General features: G+C 43.7%; 1 protein-coding gene across 1 annotated transcript in view; it reads right to left on the bottom strand.

The window, feature by feature from the left end:
• Nucleotides 1-14326, bottom strand: part of LOC146183596 (RYamide receptor-like) — a 288411-nt gene that overhangs the window by 64187 nt on the left and 209898 nt on the right. Inside the window, exon 2 of the mRNA XM_084608380.1 lies at nt 539-731. Within this exon, the coding sequence (XP_084464506.1) occupies nt 539-731 (193 nt within the window). The remainder of the gene's footprint in view (nt 1-538; nt 732-14326) is intronic.

Raw genomic sequence — 14326 nt, 5'->3', positions numbered from 1 at the left:
TCAAATCGGCCATATTTTTTATTATTCTGCAAGGGAATGTATTCTCTTCTCAGCTTCCATCCTTGAATGAAAACCATGCGGATGAATTATTTCAGTGTTATCCCGAGCTATAGCTCGTCCTTGTACGTAACGTGTATCCTTGTTTCAAGCTCCGTGAAAGCAAAATCCGTCTGCTGAGTTCAGAGGAAGAAATATCATCTCTAACGTGCTGCTCAATACTTCAATTTTCGGATTAATAGAAATTACCCACTGCAAATAGTGACTAAAGAAAACGGACTGAACACGACGAGAGCCGGCAAAACCTGATTCATTGGATCAAAACACCAGGATTTGCGATTTCCCCATGTCTTTGTCGGTGCTCTCAGTGTAAGCTATCGGCGTTAAATCTGAGCTGCAGCCCTATGCAGATGTTACGGTGGGATTCAGCTCCAATCGTCCTGGGTTGACAATATTTATTTCATTCATGCAGTTCTGGAGTATTCAACACAGTCGGGAGGGATGCTCCTGATGCAGAGCCGTTGATAGGTTTGTAGCTCACCTTTCCGGCCTTTTCGTCCCAGTTCTCGTGGCAGTCGTAGTAAGTGCCGTCGGCCCACGTAAAAGGTGTGGCGCGTCCGTGTACAAACTGCACGCTCGACAGCATTGCCGCCACGAGCCAGATGACGAGAATGATGTGCGGGCCACGCTTTCGAGTCCAGCGAAAGCTTAGGGGCGACATGATCGCGTAGTACCTGCACAGTAAGAAAGGCCAGCGTCAGTGCAAGCGGAGGATGGCCTTATGAACGTATATAGACTCAGTAACCAACTAAGGCCTATGGATCAACGGTAAATGGTCATTCAACGCGATAAACGAGGATGCGACATAAACATTAAAGAGATGATAATTCTCTGTAGGAACATTAACAAAAAGAGTACTTTTATAAGTTTCCGTGGCAGGTAGAACATCTGTTAGTATTAAGCTAGACATTTTTTTTTAGTTTAAAGAGGGACATTGACCTTATCTTGTCCCTGTGCAATTGACACACGATAATAATGCAACACTGCATCGCACGACCAGCGTACTACCGCTGCTCTTTTCACAAGAACACTTATTTATTTTTTATTTCACGCTTTCTTCCTGATCTCACCCAATTCGCCAACGAAATTTGGTCGACACACCACATGCTGACGATGCTGCAAAATATAATGGAGAGTCCAGTGGCCACTTGAGAAAAGCGGGCGATCTACCATCTTTCCTTTCATTATCCTTTCATTGTTTGATTATCTCGCCTACCCGATGATCCACACGTCCAATGCTCTCGCCGTCATTGAAGGGTTAGTATCTGCTTGGCTCCGGGGATTTGTTCCTCTAAGGAGAGTTACTAAATAGCTCGAAGAATATGAAACAATTAGAATGTATAATATTGGCTATGCTTGGAAGAGAGCATAACCAGTGATGAAGAAGGTGAGAAGCTTTGCCACTAGGTACTCAGTGAAAATAGCGTACTACGCTAACTTACTAAAGACTACAGCTAATTCAGGTCTCTGTCAGCGGTCATTATGCATTCATTATTTCCCGTAATCTAAAACCTACTGGCATCGTTCTACTTTTACGGAGCACTATTCGTGTCAAGTGAAACGCGAATAAGACAGCTGTTGAGGAAGCAGCAAAACGACACGATCTTTGTTGATGCAAACTGAGTTCTGAGGCACATGACTTACACGTCTACATGGTGAAGATCACTACGTCGATATGTCTATGGACTCCGTCGAAATTTCATCAGCAGTGACAATATTTTTTCTCCTTTTTTCTGTGGATATCGTCGGTCGTGTCTCAGTTTACTCATGCGGCTTGAATTTATTATTTTAAACTGGTGACGCGTGTCACTTTTATATTCAAACGACTCGGAGAATTAACTCGCAGCGGTCCAGAAATGGTGAAGGGAGAGTGAGAGTATTTAGGGGCCTTTGGAAAGAGATAGTTTGTACTCCTGCCAGGAGATGCCGCATGGTCCGCCCTGGCAGGCATTCCATAGATAACTACCGCTGAAGAAAGCAGTATTTGTTAAAACCTGCTGTATTTTTATGGCCCTCAGAAAATACTTCAAGCAAAGCAGGCATCATTACATGAGCCAGCCGTGTACCCTCGTCAACATGATATCATATCACCAGACTCCATACTTTATAGCAGGTCGGTGAGGCCGAGAAAAGCTAGACTTCATAGGGAGACATTCACAACAGACAGGAGAAAGCTGGTAATATCAATGTCCCGTTAGAATAGAGTCTCCTATAAACACAACAGATAATGCAACGCCAGAGCTCTGCGCCCGTTCTAAAAGTCCAAGTCTTGTTTGCTAAATATACTGGGATGTGGCAGCTCCTTTCGCATCACTAGGATTTTTTCGTCTCCGTCTTGGATGTATCTGTTTAGCAGTAAACGACGCGACGTATTTGGGCTCAATTGCTGACATGCGCGAAAGCCAGACGATAAAAAGCAAAGGAGAAAGTACACGCAAATTTTGTTCGCTTTTGTGCGCTTCACTCTGTTATATTTTATTCGATACCTTTTATAGGTATTCGATACTCACTTTCTATACCCTATTCACTCCATTATCATTCACATTTCGCAAGCTGGTCCGCGATAGGGTTTCTGAAAAGCTCTGAATAACGGCAACTAGAGCGCATGCTTGTGCGTGCAACCAGGCCGATCACTTTAAAGAAGAAATGCGCAGAGGGCTGAAAATGGATGAGCTGTCGACGCTTACCAACAAAAGAAAATTTTCATTCACATTCAGTGAAACAAAATCCCTGTAGTTAAATTAACCGAAGCTTCGGTAGTGTTTAAAACTTGGATGATGAGAACGATTAGTTTTTCTTTTCTTGCAAGCTACTTTATTCAGTTTGAAAGCAAAGGCACTCCTGCTTCTTTTCAATGCGCAGGGGCATATAAGTATCGTACGTTTGAAAAGGGATTACTATAAGCGGAGAAATTCGAGACTTTATTTGTGTTTGCATTTGTATAAAATTTTTATTCTACTGCCATCTCGGCATCAATTGCATCCCCTTTACATTTTCATGATGTCGCTATTTTCCCAGTATGATAGAGGCAAGCGGGGGTTTTCATTAGCCAAGACACCTGAAACTGAAGGCACTGCTGCCGAATCTAACAGTGTCTGGTTATCGATATTGTCTGTTTTAATATTTATTATGATTAAAAATCATGTTGAAAATAGGATCCATTCCAGCGTCCCTGACCCTTCCTTATAACTATAAGCGTTAGAACAGCGCATCAGTTCATGTGTTTTCCAGTGCTTATAGCGGAGTCTGAGGCACCTGGTCTCGAACACTTCCACTGTGTCACAGCAATCCTCTCCAGTGAAAGCTTATCTGTGCCAATGAAGATGAAGGGAGTTCTCAAATACTGTAAAAATGCCCCATCGTATCCTAAGGAAATTTCGCAAAGGTGCCAGCCTGGAGGAAATGCTTCCTTCTTTCGTTCTACCAGGGCAGAATTCTTTCTCACCTCGGTTTTCCCTCTCAGACGTCTCGCGCCACCCCTTAGTTTTTCTGTATTCCTGCTTCGTTAAGAGCCTATGAGAGAACTTCGACACCAGTAGGAGTTGCACAGATATTCAACCTAAAATGCGGCAGTCCAGGTCTGATACGTAGTTAATCGCAGCGCCACTCATCTTTAAAAGGGGCCTGGGTGATAGCCAAGGCCTCCTTCGTACTTCCGGCCACCTTTCGGCACATCGGTATGCACTCTAGCGGCTAGGTATTTAATAATACAATCTATGCACACCGTGGCTACGCAGGCTAAGTGCACATCTCGCGACGAGTGTGTAAACCTGGGCATTTGAAAAGCACTTAGTCTGAGGCGACGAAGCAAGAGGGGCAAGCAAGTGCGACGGACAATTGTGTGCCGGCTGGATCGATACCAAGGGTGCGACGTCCGGTGAGGTGTAACACATAACTGCCTCGAGTTTAGGAAAGGGAGCTGGGCCAAAACGCTAGCCATTGACAACTACTTGAGTCGCTAGAGACGTTTCACCCAATCATCAAATTATTTAAACGCCTAATGTTTCTTTTTAAAACTATTCGACTATTCAAAAAACACAACTAGCAGTAAATATGAGAATTATGATAGCCGACGAATAGGAAAGGAATCAATGCCTATTACCACGATTTCAGTAAGTGCTTCTCAATAATATTTAAAAACGTCCTGCCAACTATTATAATTCCTGCTGAGGTTGAATATTTTGAAAGCCTGCTCAAGAGACTTGCGTCGTTCACTCATTCAAAACCGGTTCCATAGTTCTAGAACAGATCCGTGGAGCTGCAAAGTTTCTGCAAGAGGCTACTGAACGAATTCTTTCTCCGAATAATTTGAACAAATGTAAAAAGAGTTTTCTCTAAAGACAATTTCATCCCAAACACGTGTCACCGGAGCACAGTCGCCTCGGCACTACGCTGAATGATTATTTTTTAAAGTGGAGTGAGACTGTACTTTGCCTAAAAGATCGATTTTTATAATTTGTCAATTCATGATAAATTACACTTTTCTGTTTACTTGAAGAATTTGCAATTGGGTACTCAGTAGTTCCAAAATACTCTCTTGCTCATTTGTCATCGAGATGGCGACCAGAAAGGTGGGCAATTTAGAACCTATTATTGGACGTGAACGTCCTAAAGCAACTCGGAATATGGGAGAACGAGGCTAAGGATTTATTTCGAGCTCTGGTTGCTAACATGTTTAGGACTGTATATTTGTTTTAGGTTTTGTTAAGGTTTTTAACGCTGTTTTGCATTACTTACTTCTATTTGAACTAAATGGTCTTCATATTGACGATCATTTATGAGGCTGGATTAAAGGTTTTCTTTCCATGCAACCAAAGCAATTGTGTCTCAATTATTGGTTATGCTCGCCTCTTCCGTAACGTTCGAAGTACCTAAATTTACTATGTTATGTCCTCTCTTGTTTGTAAATTATATTATTTATATAAATTAAAACATGTGATCTATATTTTCGAATATAACATATCTACATGTACGCACTATATACTTTACACTTTTATCATTGTTATCATTGAACAGAAAATTCACTTAGCAAGCTTTTTTCGTTCGCCTGCGAAGGCTGCCCGCTACTTATACAGCTCCCTACCCTCAAGGATTTAGAAGGGCATATTAGCACGCCAGTTGGTGGTCAATGATGAAGAAATGAAACCGCAAAAAGAAACGGAGCAGCGAAGGGACGTTTTATGACGACGCTTGCCTCTGGCCCACCTCTTTCTGCAGTTTAAATTCATGACATGTGCAAATGAGCGCCACAGCTAACTTGGACCTTCGCTGTAAAGTTGCGTGCGCTGCCGAAGGCGAAGCGCCCACAAGACTTACTCAAGCCAGAAGTGACACACATATCCCACGATATCAACATTAATTAGTTGTTTAGTAGACAAACGTGCTCCTCGAATTGCATGGAGAGTAAATTTCACCGCTGAAGATTTTAGAGAGAAAATATCAGACACCGTAAGATCTTGTGGAGTGTGTTTCCTTCATTGCTTCTCCTTTTACGGCGTTATTGTTTGATTGTTATTCCATGAAGTCCGGCTGAAAAATCTCCGTATGCAGTTCATCAACGTATTTCCCTGAAAAAAAAAACAAAATGGTTCACGAAGGATTATGGGAATGGATCAGCACGGCTTACTGCCGCGAGGATTGCCTGAGGCAAGGGAGTCCCCACCATGCCCACGTTACTACGTTTCAATGCTAGCTGAAATTGTTATGGGCGCGACTGAGCAAGCAGTAGCAGAAACGCTACGAAGAACTTCGAATTCGGCTAATTGGGACAGTTTTTTTGTTGGCCTGTCCGACTGTCCCTGCCGCGTGCAAACAGAACACACCTTACCGATCAACTGCAGTAGTTATTTGGACATTTAGATTTGATCCCCTTATGGCTCCTCTGTGCGGTGAACAAAAATGTTTTTAATATTTTCAATGAAAGTGTTTCGAAAAAGGCGGGGAGCCAAAAATACATTAATCAGAAATGGGGCTTCAATCATACGATGACGTCGAGAGAGGCCGACATATCACGTCACGAACAATGCCCCACAACTGATCGTGTACGCGCTGTGTGGGCAAGCTAGTAACTGCTAGCGACAGCGTGAGCCTTTATCTGATTTAAATTACCGAAAACAAGCTCAGAACCTTGTACTTGAGAAAATGCTGTGAGAACATAGAAGGCTGCGATGTCATAATGGCACATGCATGAAAAAATACCTCTTAAAATCTCTCCAGTTTAGGCCCCTCAATGGGAAACGTCGAAATTAAGTTGCTGTGTAATAATGAACCTTTGTTTTGCAAAATTGGGCCCAAAGGACCAGAAAACTTGGAAGAACATACCGTGAGATCTCAGTATACTGTAAAAAGTTTCAAAGCGCTCCGGAACCTCCCTTTACAAAGGGGCATTCCAAAGTTTGGAGAGAAAATGCGCGGGTTGCAGCAACCGCCTCAGAAGAAAAGAATAATGAGTGTCTGCAACGACAATACCAATTTCCAATCATCCCCTTCCCCAAACCTCCGCTCCCCTTATTTCTGTGCTTACTTATATATAGAGTAGCCTCTGGCGTCATTTATTTAGCCAGGAAAGGAGAGACATCCCGTTTTTTATACTTAGTTTGAACGAACGATTAGCTGCTCGCTTGATGACCTTTGTGTACGCTCTTGATGTCCGTCGCTTTTTGTGGACGCGTAGAATTCATAACTGGCCCGCGGCCACTATGCTGAATTCTGTCGTGACCAAGTATGCACAGGTGGTACATAAACGACAGTGTCGGGTAATCACGCTTTCGTACACGCTTTTCTGGGCGGCCAAACCACGTGCCTTCGGCTCATACAGCCTGTTGGAAATGGACCCGCTTATTCTTAGCAAGGAATAATGGCTGCTACGCTCCGTCATTGGCTGCATATAGCATATCGAGGTGGTCGATGGAGAGACCGCTCCCGTATCTACCTGCCAAATCTGATGACGATGAATTAAGGTAGCCCGAGCGCTGTCACGCTGCAGCAGACGACGGCGCAGGTGGTACCAGGGGGTGGGGGGAGGTGGGCGGAAACGGATTGGCAGCATTCGTGTTTAATATTCATTTGTAAAGGAAACAACGACAACAGTTGACGTCTTACTGACAGCTTTCGGTTGGAGCTCCCCATAATAGGTTTTCGCGATATAACCCTTTCTGAGCTGAAAGAGCAATCTTTCCGGTCACTTGGCGTATGATACGCAACTATCGCAAATGCCTTTAATCTCGCATCTCTGTTACCGTCTGGCCATGACGATTCTTCATACAATCCACTGTGCAATCCTACCTTGTGGCTGTCCTGTCTTGCTCTTTTCCAATCGCGGCATAGTTCAAGCGACCATTGTTCAGTAAGGCAATTGCAGGCCCGGGTGCTTTTATCTTTCTTACTCATCAAGGACAGCTGCTGCCTCTATTACTGGCTTTCATGCCCAGTCTGCCCCAAAGGAGTGTGACAAAAAAATTCGCACCGCTCAGGCTGTTTCATGGTCGATGCCTATACATCTTAGGTACTACAGGCGCTAATAATGGTGAATAAAAAAAAAACGTTAAAGTAATAAAACTTGCAATCCTAAGGGCACTTTTACTAGGTAGATTTTCTGCGACACGGGCAAGGCGGCGCAAAATGCAGCCGCCGCTTTTCAAGCACAGTACGTTACCCAAAAAGAATAACGTTGGTATGTTGCTGGTGGCGTTTATGCTCGCCACCGAGCAATCGGTTACACCTCCCTAAATTAGAAACGTCGTCACAGTATGTCCCCAGTTATCGCGGAGGACATACGTGTTGCCACGACCACAGTTGAAGGAACTTTTCGACTTGTGCCCTTCAAGATAACAATCAGCAAATGCTCAGCATTCGGTGGTAGGCTGCTGGGGAGGATAACCATTGTGCGCATAAACTCTGGCGGGCAGTTTTCACGCCCATTCAAATTTTTTTCATCCCTTCGGCTTTTCTGTTCTACTTCGTCTTGTTTTATTTTTGAAGGACAGTTCCAATACGAAGCTTCTCAGTCCATTAGGCGAACTTGGACACCACGCAACGACTGTCATGGCGATCTTTAGAGGGGATGACAAATGGTAGCCCAGAAGAAAGATTCAGTAATGGGCCCCGCAAACGCAGCCATCTAAAGCTATAAACCCGGCGATGCAATACAGACGGTGTAATCTGGTCGACAGAAATATCTGCACGCCTCTGGGGAAATTGGACGAGGGCAATGAGGAGGTTGGAGGGGGGGGGGGGGGGGGACTCTTTTCTCCTTTTTTGAGGTCACCTTCCAACACTGTTCGTATCATTCTTTCAAGAATAAGAATGCTTCCTTAAGGGCCAACAAGCAATATTCCCCATTTTTCGGAAAAAGCATAGATTACTTCATAAAGTTTCTGTGGGCCTTTTACAAGGCGCGCCAATTAAACAATGCACGTACTTTCTTTAAACTCGAAATGACATGAATGTTTCACTCATCATTCGACTCAGATTCTGAAATATCGGTTGATTTCCTTTTTACTTTCACCTCTTGTTGGTTTTGACAATGTTGGAGTAGCCGTGATTAGCTTTGATCCAGCTCTTAAGCAGCGCATAAAAACAGGTTCATTAGGTGCCCAGATGCCTCTTCTTTTTCTCGGTGAATAAAACAATTCTCATTGGGCATGAACTATTCTGAACGAAGATGAATACATCTGCTACCAGGACTCACCGACCATAGTTTAGTTTCTGACTTAATAGAGGCCACCTCGTTGAAAACGAGATGGTGATATTCAGGTTGCTTACTGAGAACTCTTTTGCAGGCATTGGTGCTTTGCAACGTGGTTCCGAGACGCAAGTCACCTCCATCAGCCGTACCACTTTAACTACCGACTGTCCACTTAAGCAAGAAGAACTCCTGCCAACAAATAGGTTTTGCATTATTCGGTGCCTAAACACGTGCTCGTTATCCGAAGCTGGCGTATAGTAAATGCGAAGGCGTTCTTCATGCCCCGTACTCGTCCCCGTCGCGGTAGTTACGGCCCTACACAGCTGAGCCGAGTTCGACCGTGGCTGCGATGGCCGCGTCGACATCGAAGCAAAACGCAAGGCGCCAGTATACTGCTAAATTTTATTCTAGGTTAAGGAACCGCAGGTGACCGAAATTCTCCGGTTCCCTCCAATACGGCGTTCCTCAGAGCTCTAGCCGCTTTGCGACGTCAGCCCGCATCAAGCCATATCTAAAGATGCGAAACCTATTTCCCAAATATAGCGCTTACCGAGAGCCACAATTTCCCCACTGTTCATCCTTCTCGTCCCCCTTCGAGGCAGAATTATTTCACTCATCTGAGATCCCTCAAAGAAGTTTGTAAACAGAATAAACGAGACCGCATTATTTTCTGCGCTCTTGACGCGAGGGGGCAAAAAAAAAAATGCTAATGGTGGAAACGGTTTGGGGAACGGGTCAAGAAGTTAGAGCACTTGACAGCGGAGTACGCGGCTGCCGTAGTAGGTCGTGGACAGGTGTCTGAAATTCGCAGCCGCTTCCTGCGCTTGAACGTGCCCAGTTCATTAGCGACGTGGTTGGTGGCCTGTCGTGTGACATACAATGGCTATCTTTCTGACACCGTCCACGAGAAATAGTTAGCGCCCGCCCTTTCGGCGTATTTACACTAGGGCCCGTTCGTGCACTTCTCTTTTGCGGCTCAGCTCCTCGCTCTTCTTTGTTCGGGGCGTCCGCGAGAAGCCCTTTGTCCGCGCAGGTCGTGTGCCCTCCTAATTAACGCCGTTTAGCGGAGCCGGTAGCTGGACGTAGCCAGAGCGCTGTGTACTTTGTGGCCTTTCTTGAGCTCTTTCCTTTTATTTTCCAGGGCGCCCGAGTTTGCCCCGGCTTCAGAGTGGCGCGAATGTGCTGGCGCATCGCTCAACCGCCGGGAAAGCCGAGACCGCGCGAAGCGATAAAGAAGGCCCGAGGTGCCTTTCTCTCGAACTCCGTCCTCCTCTTGCCTCTCTGCCGAAACTTCCCCGTCGCCATTCTCCCGCCTGCCGTCGCTACGCAGCGGCGTTGATAAATGGTTGCTCCCCGAGGAGGTTTTTGTGCGTCCTGGAGCGGGAGCCAGCTTTGTCTTACCATGTGTCTAACTGTGCTCGCCCAGCCGTCGACAGGCGCTCACCGTCGCTCTGCTCCTCCTCCGACGATGTGCACTTGCGCAACCATGGGAGCAGTTGAAACAATGAGGAGAGGCCTGAGAAAGTCTTAGGATAAGAACTCCGGCGAGGAAGGGGCAAGGAGTAGCTGAGGGTGGGGTATTCGAAGGACCGCTTGCGTTTATACTGAGCGTGTGCCGTCTTGATGGAGGAAGATGTATTGTAGGGTTAGTCTTTCAATAGCACCGTTTTGTTGTCCTCGGTCTTGTGACAGACGGGATTTAGCGCGAAACATCGCAGCAAATGCTACTTTGCACCAAGTGGATTTAGGGGCAAAAGTGCACTATTGAAAATCTATTTTAAGTGTACATATTTGAGCGAGACATAAAATTCCGTACGATTACGTTCTCGAGGCATTGCGATTTAATTTCGCTTTGATTATTCAGTAGAGTTCCCATCGCAAATAGCAAACAGGCGCTACACATCATGCCAGCCTTGTAAGGCTCATGAGTATTCGCCAACAGCGGGCAAGATCCAAAAAATCTTCCCATTGCAACTTTTTGTCGGCATTACGCAGGCCTAGCTCTTAATTCTTGAAACATTTGTTGCACTGCAGCTGTCTGTTCGGCCTTTGTTATAGTTCCAAAGTAACTGAAATTCAAAACTATCAAGAAATGAACAATTTTGATTCAAATTTAAAGAAACATCACCATCTTCGACTAACATTTAAACCGCTTAAGAATAATATTCCGTTATTCGTACATATCAGGCACTAAAGAATATTGCATTATGTAGACAAAACATGAAAACAAACATAAAAGTGAGCGCAGGGTTTTAATTTATAGAATCGCTTATGCCTTCCTCCTTCAGTAGTAGGTGTCAGAATTTGACTCGTTATTTGCTTTCAATTTAGTTGCATTTTATATAATACTATATACAAGGCCTTCTCAGTCCTTATAAAGTATTTTTTTGTTTGTTGGCATTGTAGATGATAGGTTTAAGCGAAATAAATTCACTATTTCTTGGAAAAAATGCAAGTGGCCGTATAGGTTTTATTCTATCCTGTAATTTTTTCTTTTGTGGTGCAGTGATAGTCAGTAGGGTTATTAATTAGATTGTCACGGAGGAACAAAGACGAAGTAGTGGAAGGAAAAAGGTTTGCGTTGTGCAAGAGCTGGAAGTGCTGGTCTGAACGGGACCAAGATGACTTTCCGCGTCTGGTGCGACCCTGTCCTGAGTGAAGGCTTAATTAAGCTCGTAACGTTATTAATTCTGATGTCGGTTGGGATAAAAATTAGGAATTATATATTTTTGAAGATGATTTGATGAAGTGCGCTTACGTCCTTTCATAAGCAAAACGCTTCGCAGCATGATAGTCTTGCGAAATTATATATATCTTTATGCCTGCGGTACTAATGAGCCGAGAGGGCGAGTAATGTTATGGAAAGAGCTATCTAGCCCAGGGAAGAGGAGTGGCAAAACACAGCGAACCCGCCATCCACCAAACTTTGAAAGTCTCAAGCAATACGCGAGACCCGAGGTTTGCAGGTTAGGTGGATGGCGGGTTCGCTCTTTGTTGCCTGGGCTTGCCTAGCCTAGATAGCTCCAGCGACAGTAATACTCGCCATTTCACCTCATTCGTGCCGCAGTCATAGAGACACCTGTAATTCCACCAAGACCATCATGCTGCGAATCGTTTTGCTTATGATAGTACGTAAGTGCGGTTGAAGAAAATCATCTTCAAAAATATATTATTGTAAATTTTACCATAACCGAGATAATATGATCAAGAGCTAGACTGAATATGACAGCAAGGCAAAACAAAACATATACAGGCGAGAATCGCAGCTAAACCATCACTTGCGTTTCTGCATGAAATGGCACAAAATAGCGAGTTTATTCAATTTTAAGCTGTCATAAACGCTGCCAATAAACAGAAAACGAATTTATAACCACGAAAACACTACGGATATTGCATCAGAAAACGCTTAACTTAAGGCAGTAAATAATGAAAAAAATTTCTGACGCCCGCTATTTAAGGGGAAGGCCTAATTAATAATATAGGATAAAAACATGCGCTCAGTTAAATGTTTATTTTGATATTTGTTGTCTATATAATTTACTACTTTTTTAGTTCGTACTATTTATAAACAACTGAGTATTGTGTTTTGGTGGTTTAAATAAAAATCGAAGATGGTGCTGCTTGTTTTATTTAGAATCAAATTTGTCCATTTTTTATATTTTGCATTTTGGCCTATTTCGAAGCATTATGCAGAACGAACAGACAACTCCAGAGCTATAAATGTTTTCAGGAATAAAGAATAAGACCTGCGTAATGCCGATAATAAGTTTTATAAGCAAGAAATTATTGGATGGTGTCAGAATGAAGGACTAAATATTGCCAATTTTCAGTACAAGGTCTCAATTTCACAATATTTTTTATAATTTTAAACAATACAATGCAATACCTTTTTAGTTCCTGATAATTCTGGGGTACTAAGGTGTCTTCAGAGAGAGCTTAGTAATAATCGAAGATCTTTATTGGATTATGATTTTGCATTTTAATAATAATAATAATAATAATAATAATAATAATAATAATAATAATAATAATAATAATAATAATAATAATAATAATAATAATAATAATAATAATAATAATAATAATAATAATAATAATAATAATAATATTAAGAATGATAATAATAATAATTGCTTCGCTGGAAAGCAAAGGCACAGTATCTTTCACACTTGTTGTGTGGACACCTGTAATACGCCGCAAAGGAAGGGGGGGAAGATGGGAGTGAAAATGGAGAGAAAACTGGGTGCCCTAGAGGAGGGCTCCGGAGTAATTCCCACCACCCGGCGTTCTTTAACGTGAACTGACAAAGCACAGCACACGGACGCCTCTTCATTTCACCTCCATCAAACGCAGCCACCGGCGGTCGGGACCTGCCACTGGAGTCGGGCATCTTACCCACTCCACTATCTCGGCGGGGCAGTTGATTTCTTACTGTTTCGAAATTTATCCTAATATGTAGCGTTGTGGATAAAACACCTAAGGTCTAGAGCCTCAATGTTTGTTTGAAATTAAGAACATAGAATGCAGCATCAAGACAAGAACTTTGTCACATTAATTTAAATGTCTATGCTAGAATGTAGAATTGAAAATCGACTTTTTTGAAGCGCGTTGCCCCTGGAGCAAAGTATGCGATTTTTTACTAAGGAAATTATCATAAAGAAAAATTTTTCATTGACTATGCTTAAATTTAATGCTGCATATATTTACTGAGTAAAAAAAATGCAGGACAAAGATTTTGTGTGCAACTCACCAGAGCTCCAAACTTGCAATGTCTTGAAATGGCAAAAACGGTGTTTTCCAGCTCTAGTAATATACGATTTTTATATATATGTGTGTGTGTGTGTGTGTGTGTGTGTGTGTGTGTGTGTGTGTGTGTGTGTGTGTGTGTGTGTGTGTGTGTGTGTGTGTGTGTGTGTGTGTGTGTGTGTGTGTGTGTGTGTGTGTGTGTGTGTGTGTGTGTGTGTGTGTGTGTGTGTGTGTGTGTGTGTGTGTGTGTGTGTGTGTGTGTGTGTGTGTGTGTGTGTGTGTGTGTGTGTGTGTGTGTGTGTGTGTGTGTGTGTGTGTGTGTGTGTGTGTGTGTGTGTGTGTGTGTGTGTGTGTGTGTGTGTGTGTGTGTGTGTGTGTGTGTGTGTGTGTGTGTGTGTGTGTGTGTGTGTGTGTGTGTGTGTGTGTGTGTGTGTGTGTGTCCTGAACTTTCCCCCAGAATCCAAGAAAGGATCGCGAGAATATCCTGCCGACACCATATCCGCGAGGACATCGACCCACCTCTCGGGCTCTGCTGCCAACCCCAACGCATAGATCACCAAATTCTGCTGCAGGCGCCTCCAGGCCACCCAGGGTTACGACAGGAGACCCCATACCCAAGAACTCGACCACAGCATAATCAGGCAGGCCGTCCACCCCTGCTGCCGACCTTTGTCGTGCATGGCGATACATCATCAGTTGCTACGCCGACAGAGCCAAGACCATGGATGGGTCCTATGTCAGCTCTATCCAGAGAGCTTCCACCACCATACAGAACACCGGAAAGGAGGTCGCCACACAAAACAAAAGTATAACCTCAGAAGATGTTGAGATTCAGCT

The sequence above is a fragment of the Amblyomma maculatum genome, chromosome 7 (assembly GCF_055883805.1).
Source record: "Amblyomma maculatum isolate TAMU_Amacu chromosome 7, ASM5588380v1, whole genome shotgun sequence".
In the NCBI taxonomy this organism is placed as follows: Eukaryota; Metazoa; Arthropoda; class Arachnida; order Ixodida; family Ixodidae; genus Amblyomma; species Amblyomma maculatum.
The sequence above is the reverse complement of the archived record's forward strand: the minus strand, read 5'-3'. Positions and strand labels throughout refer to the sequence as shown.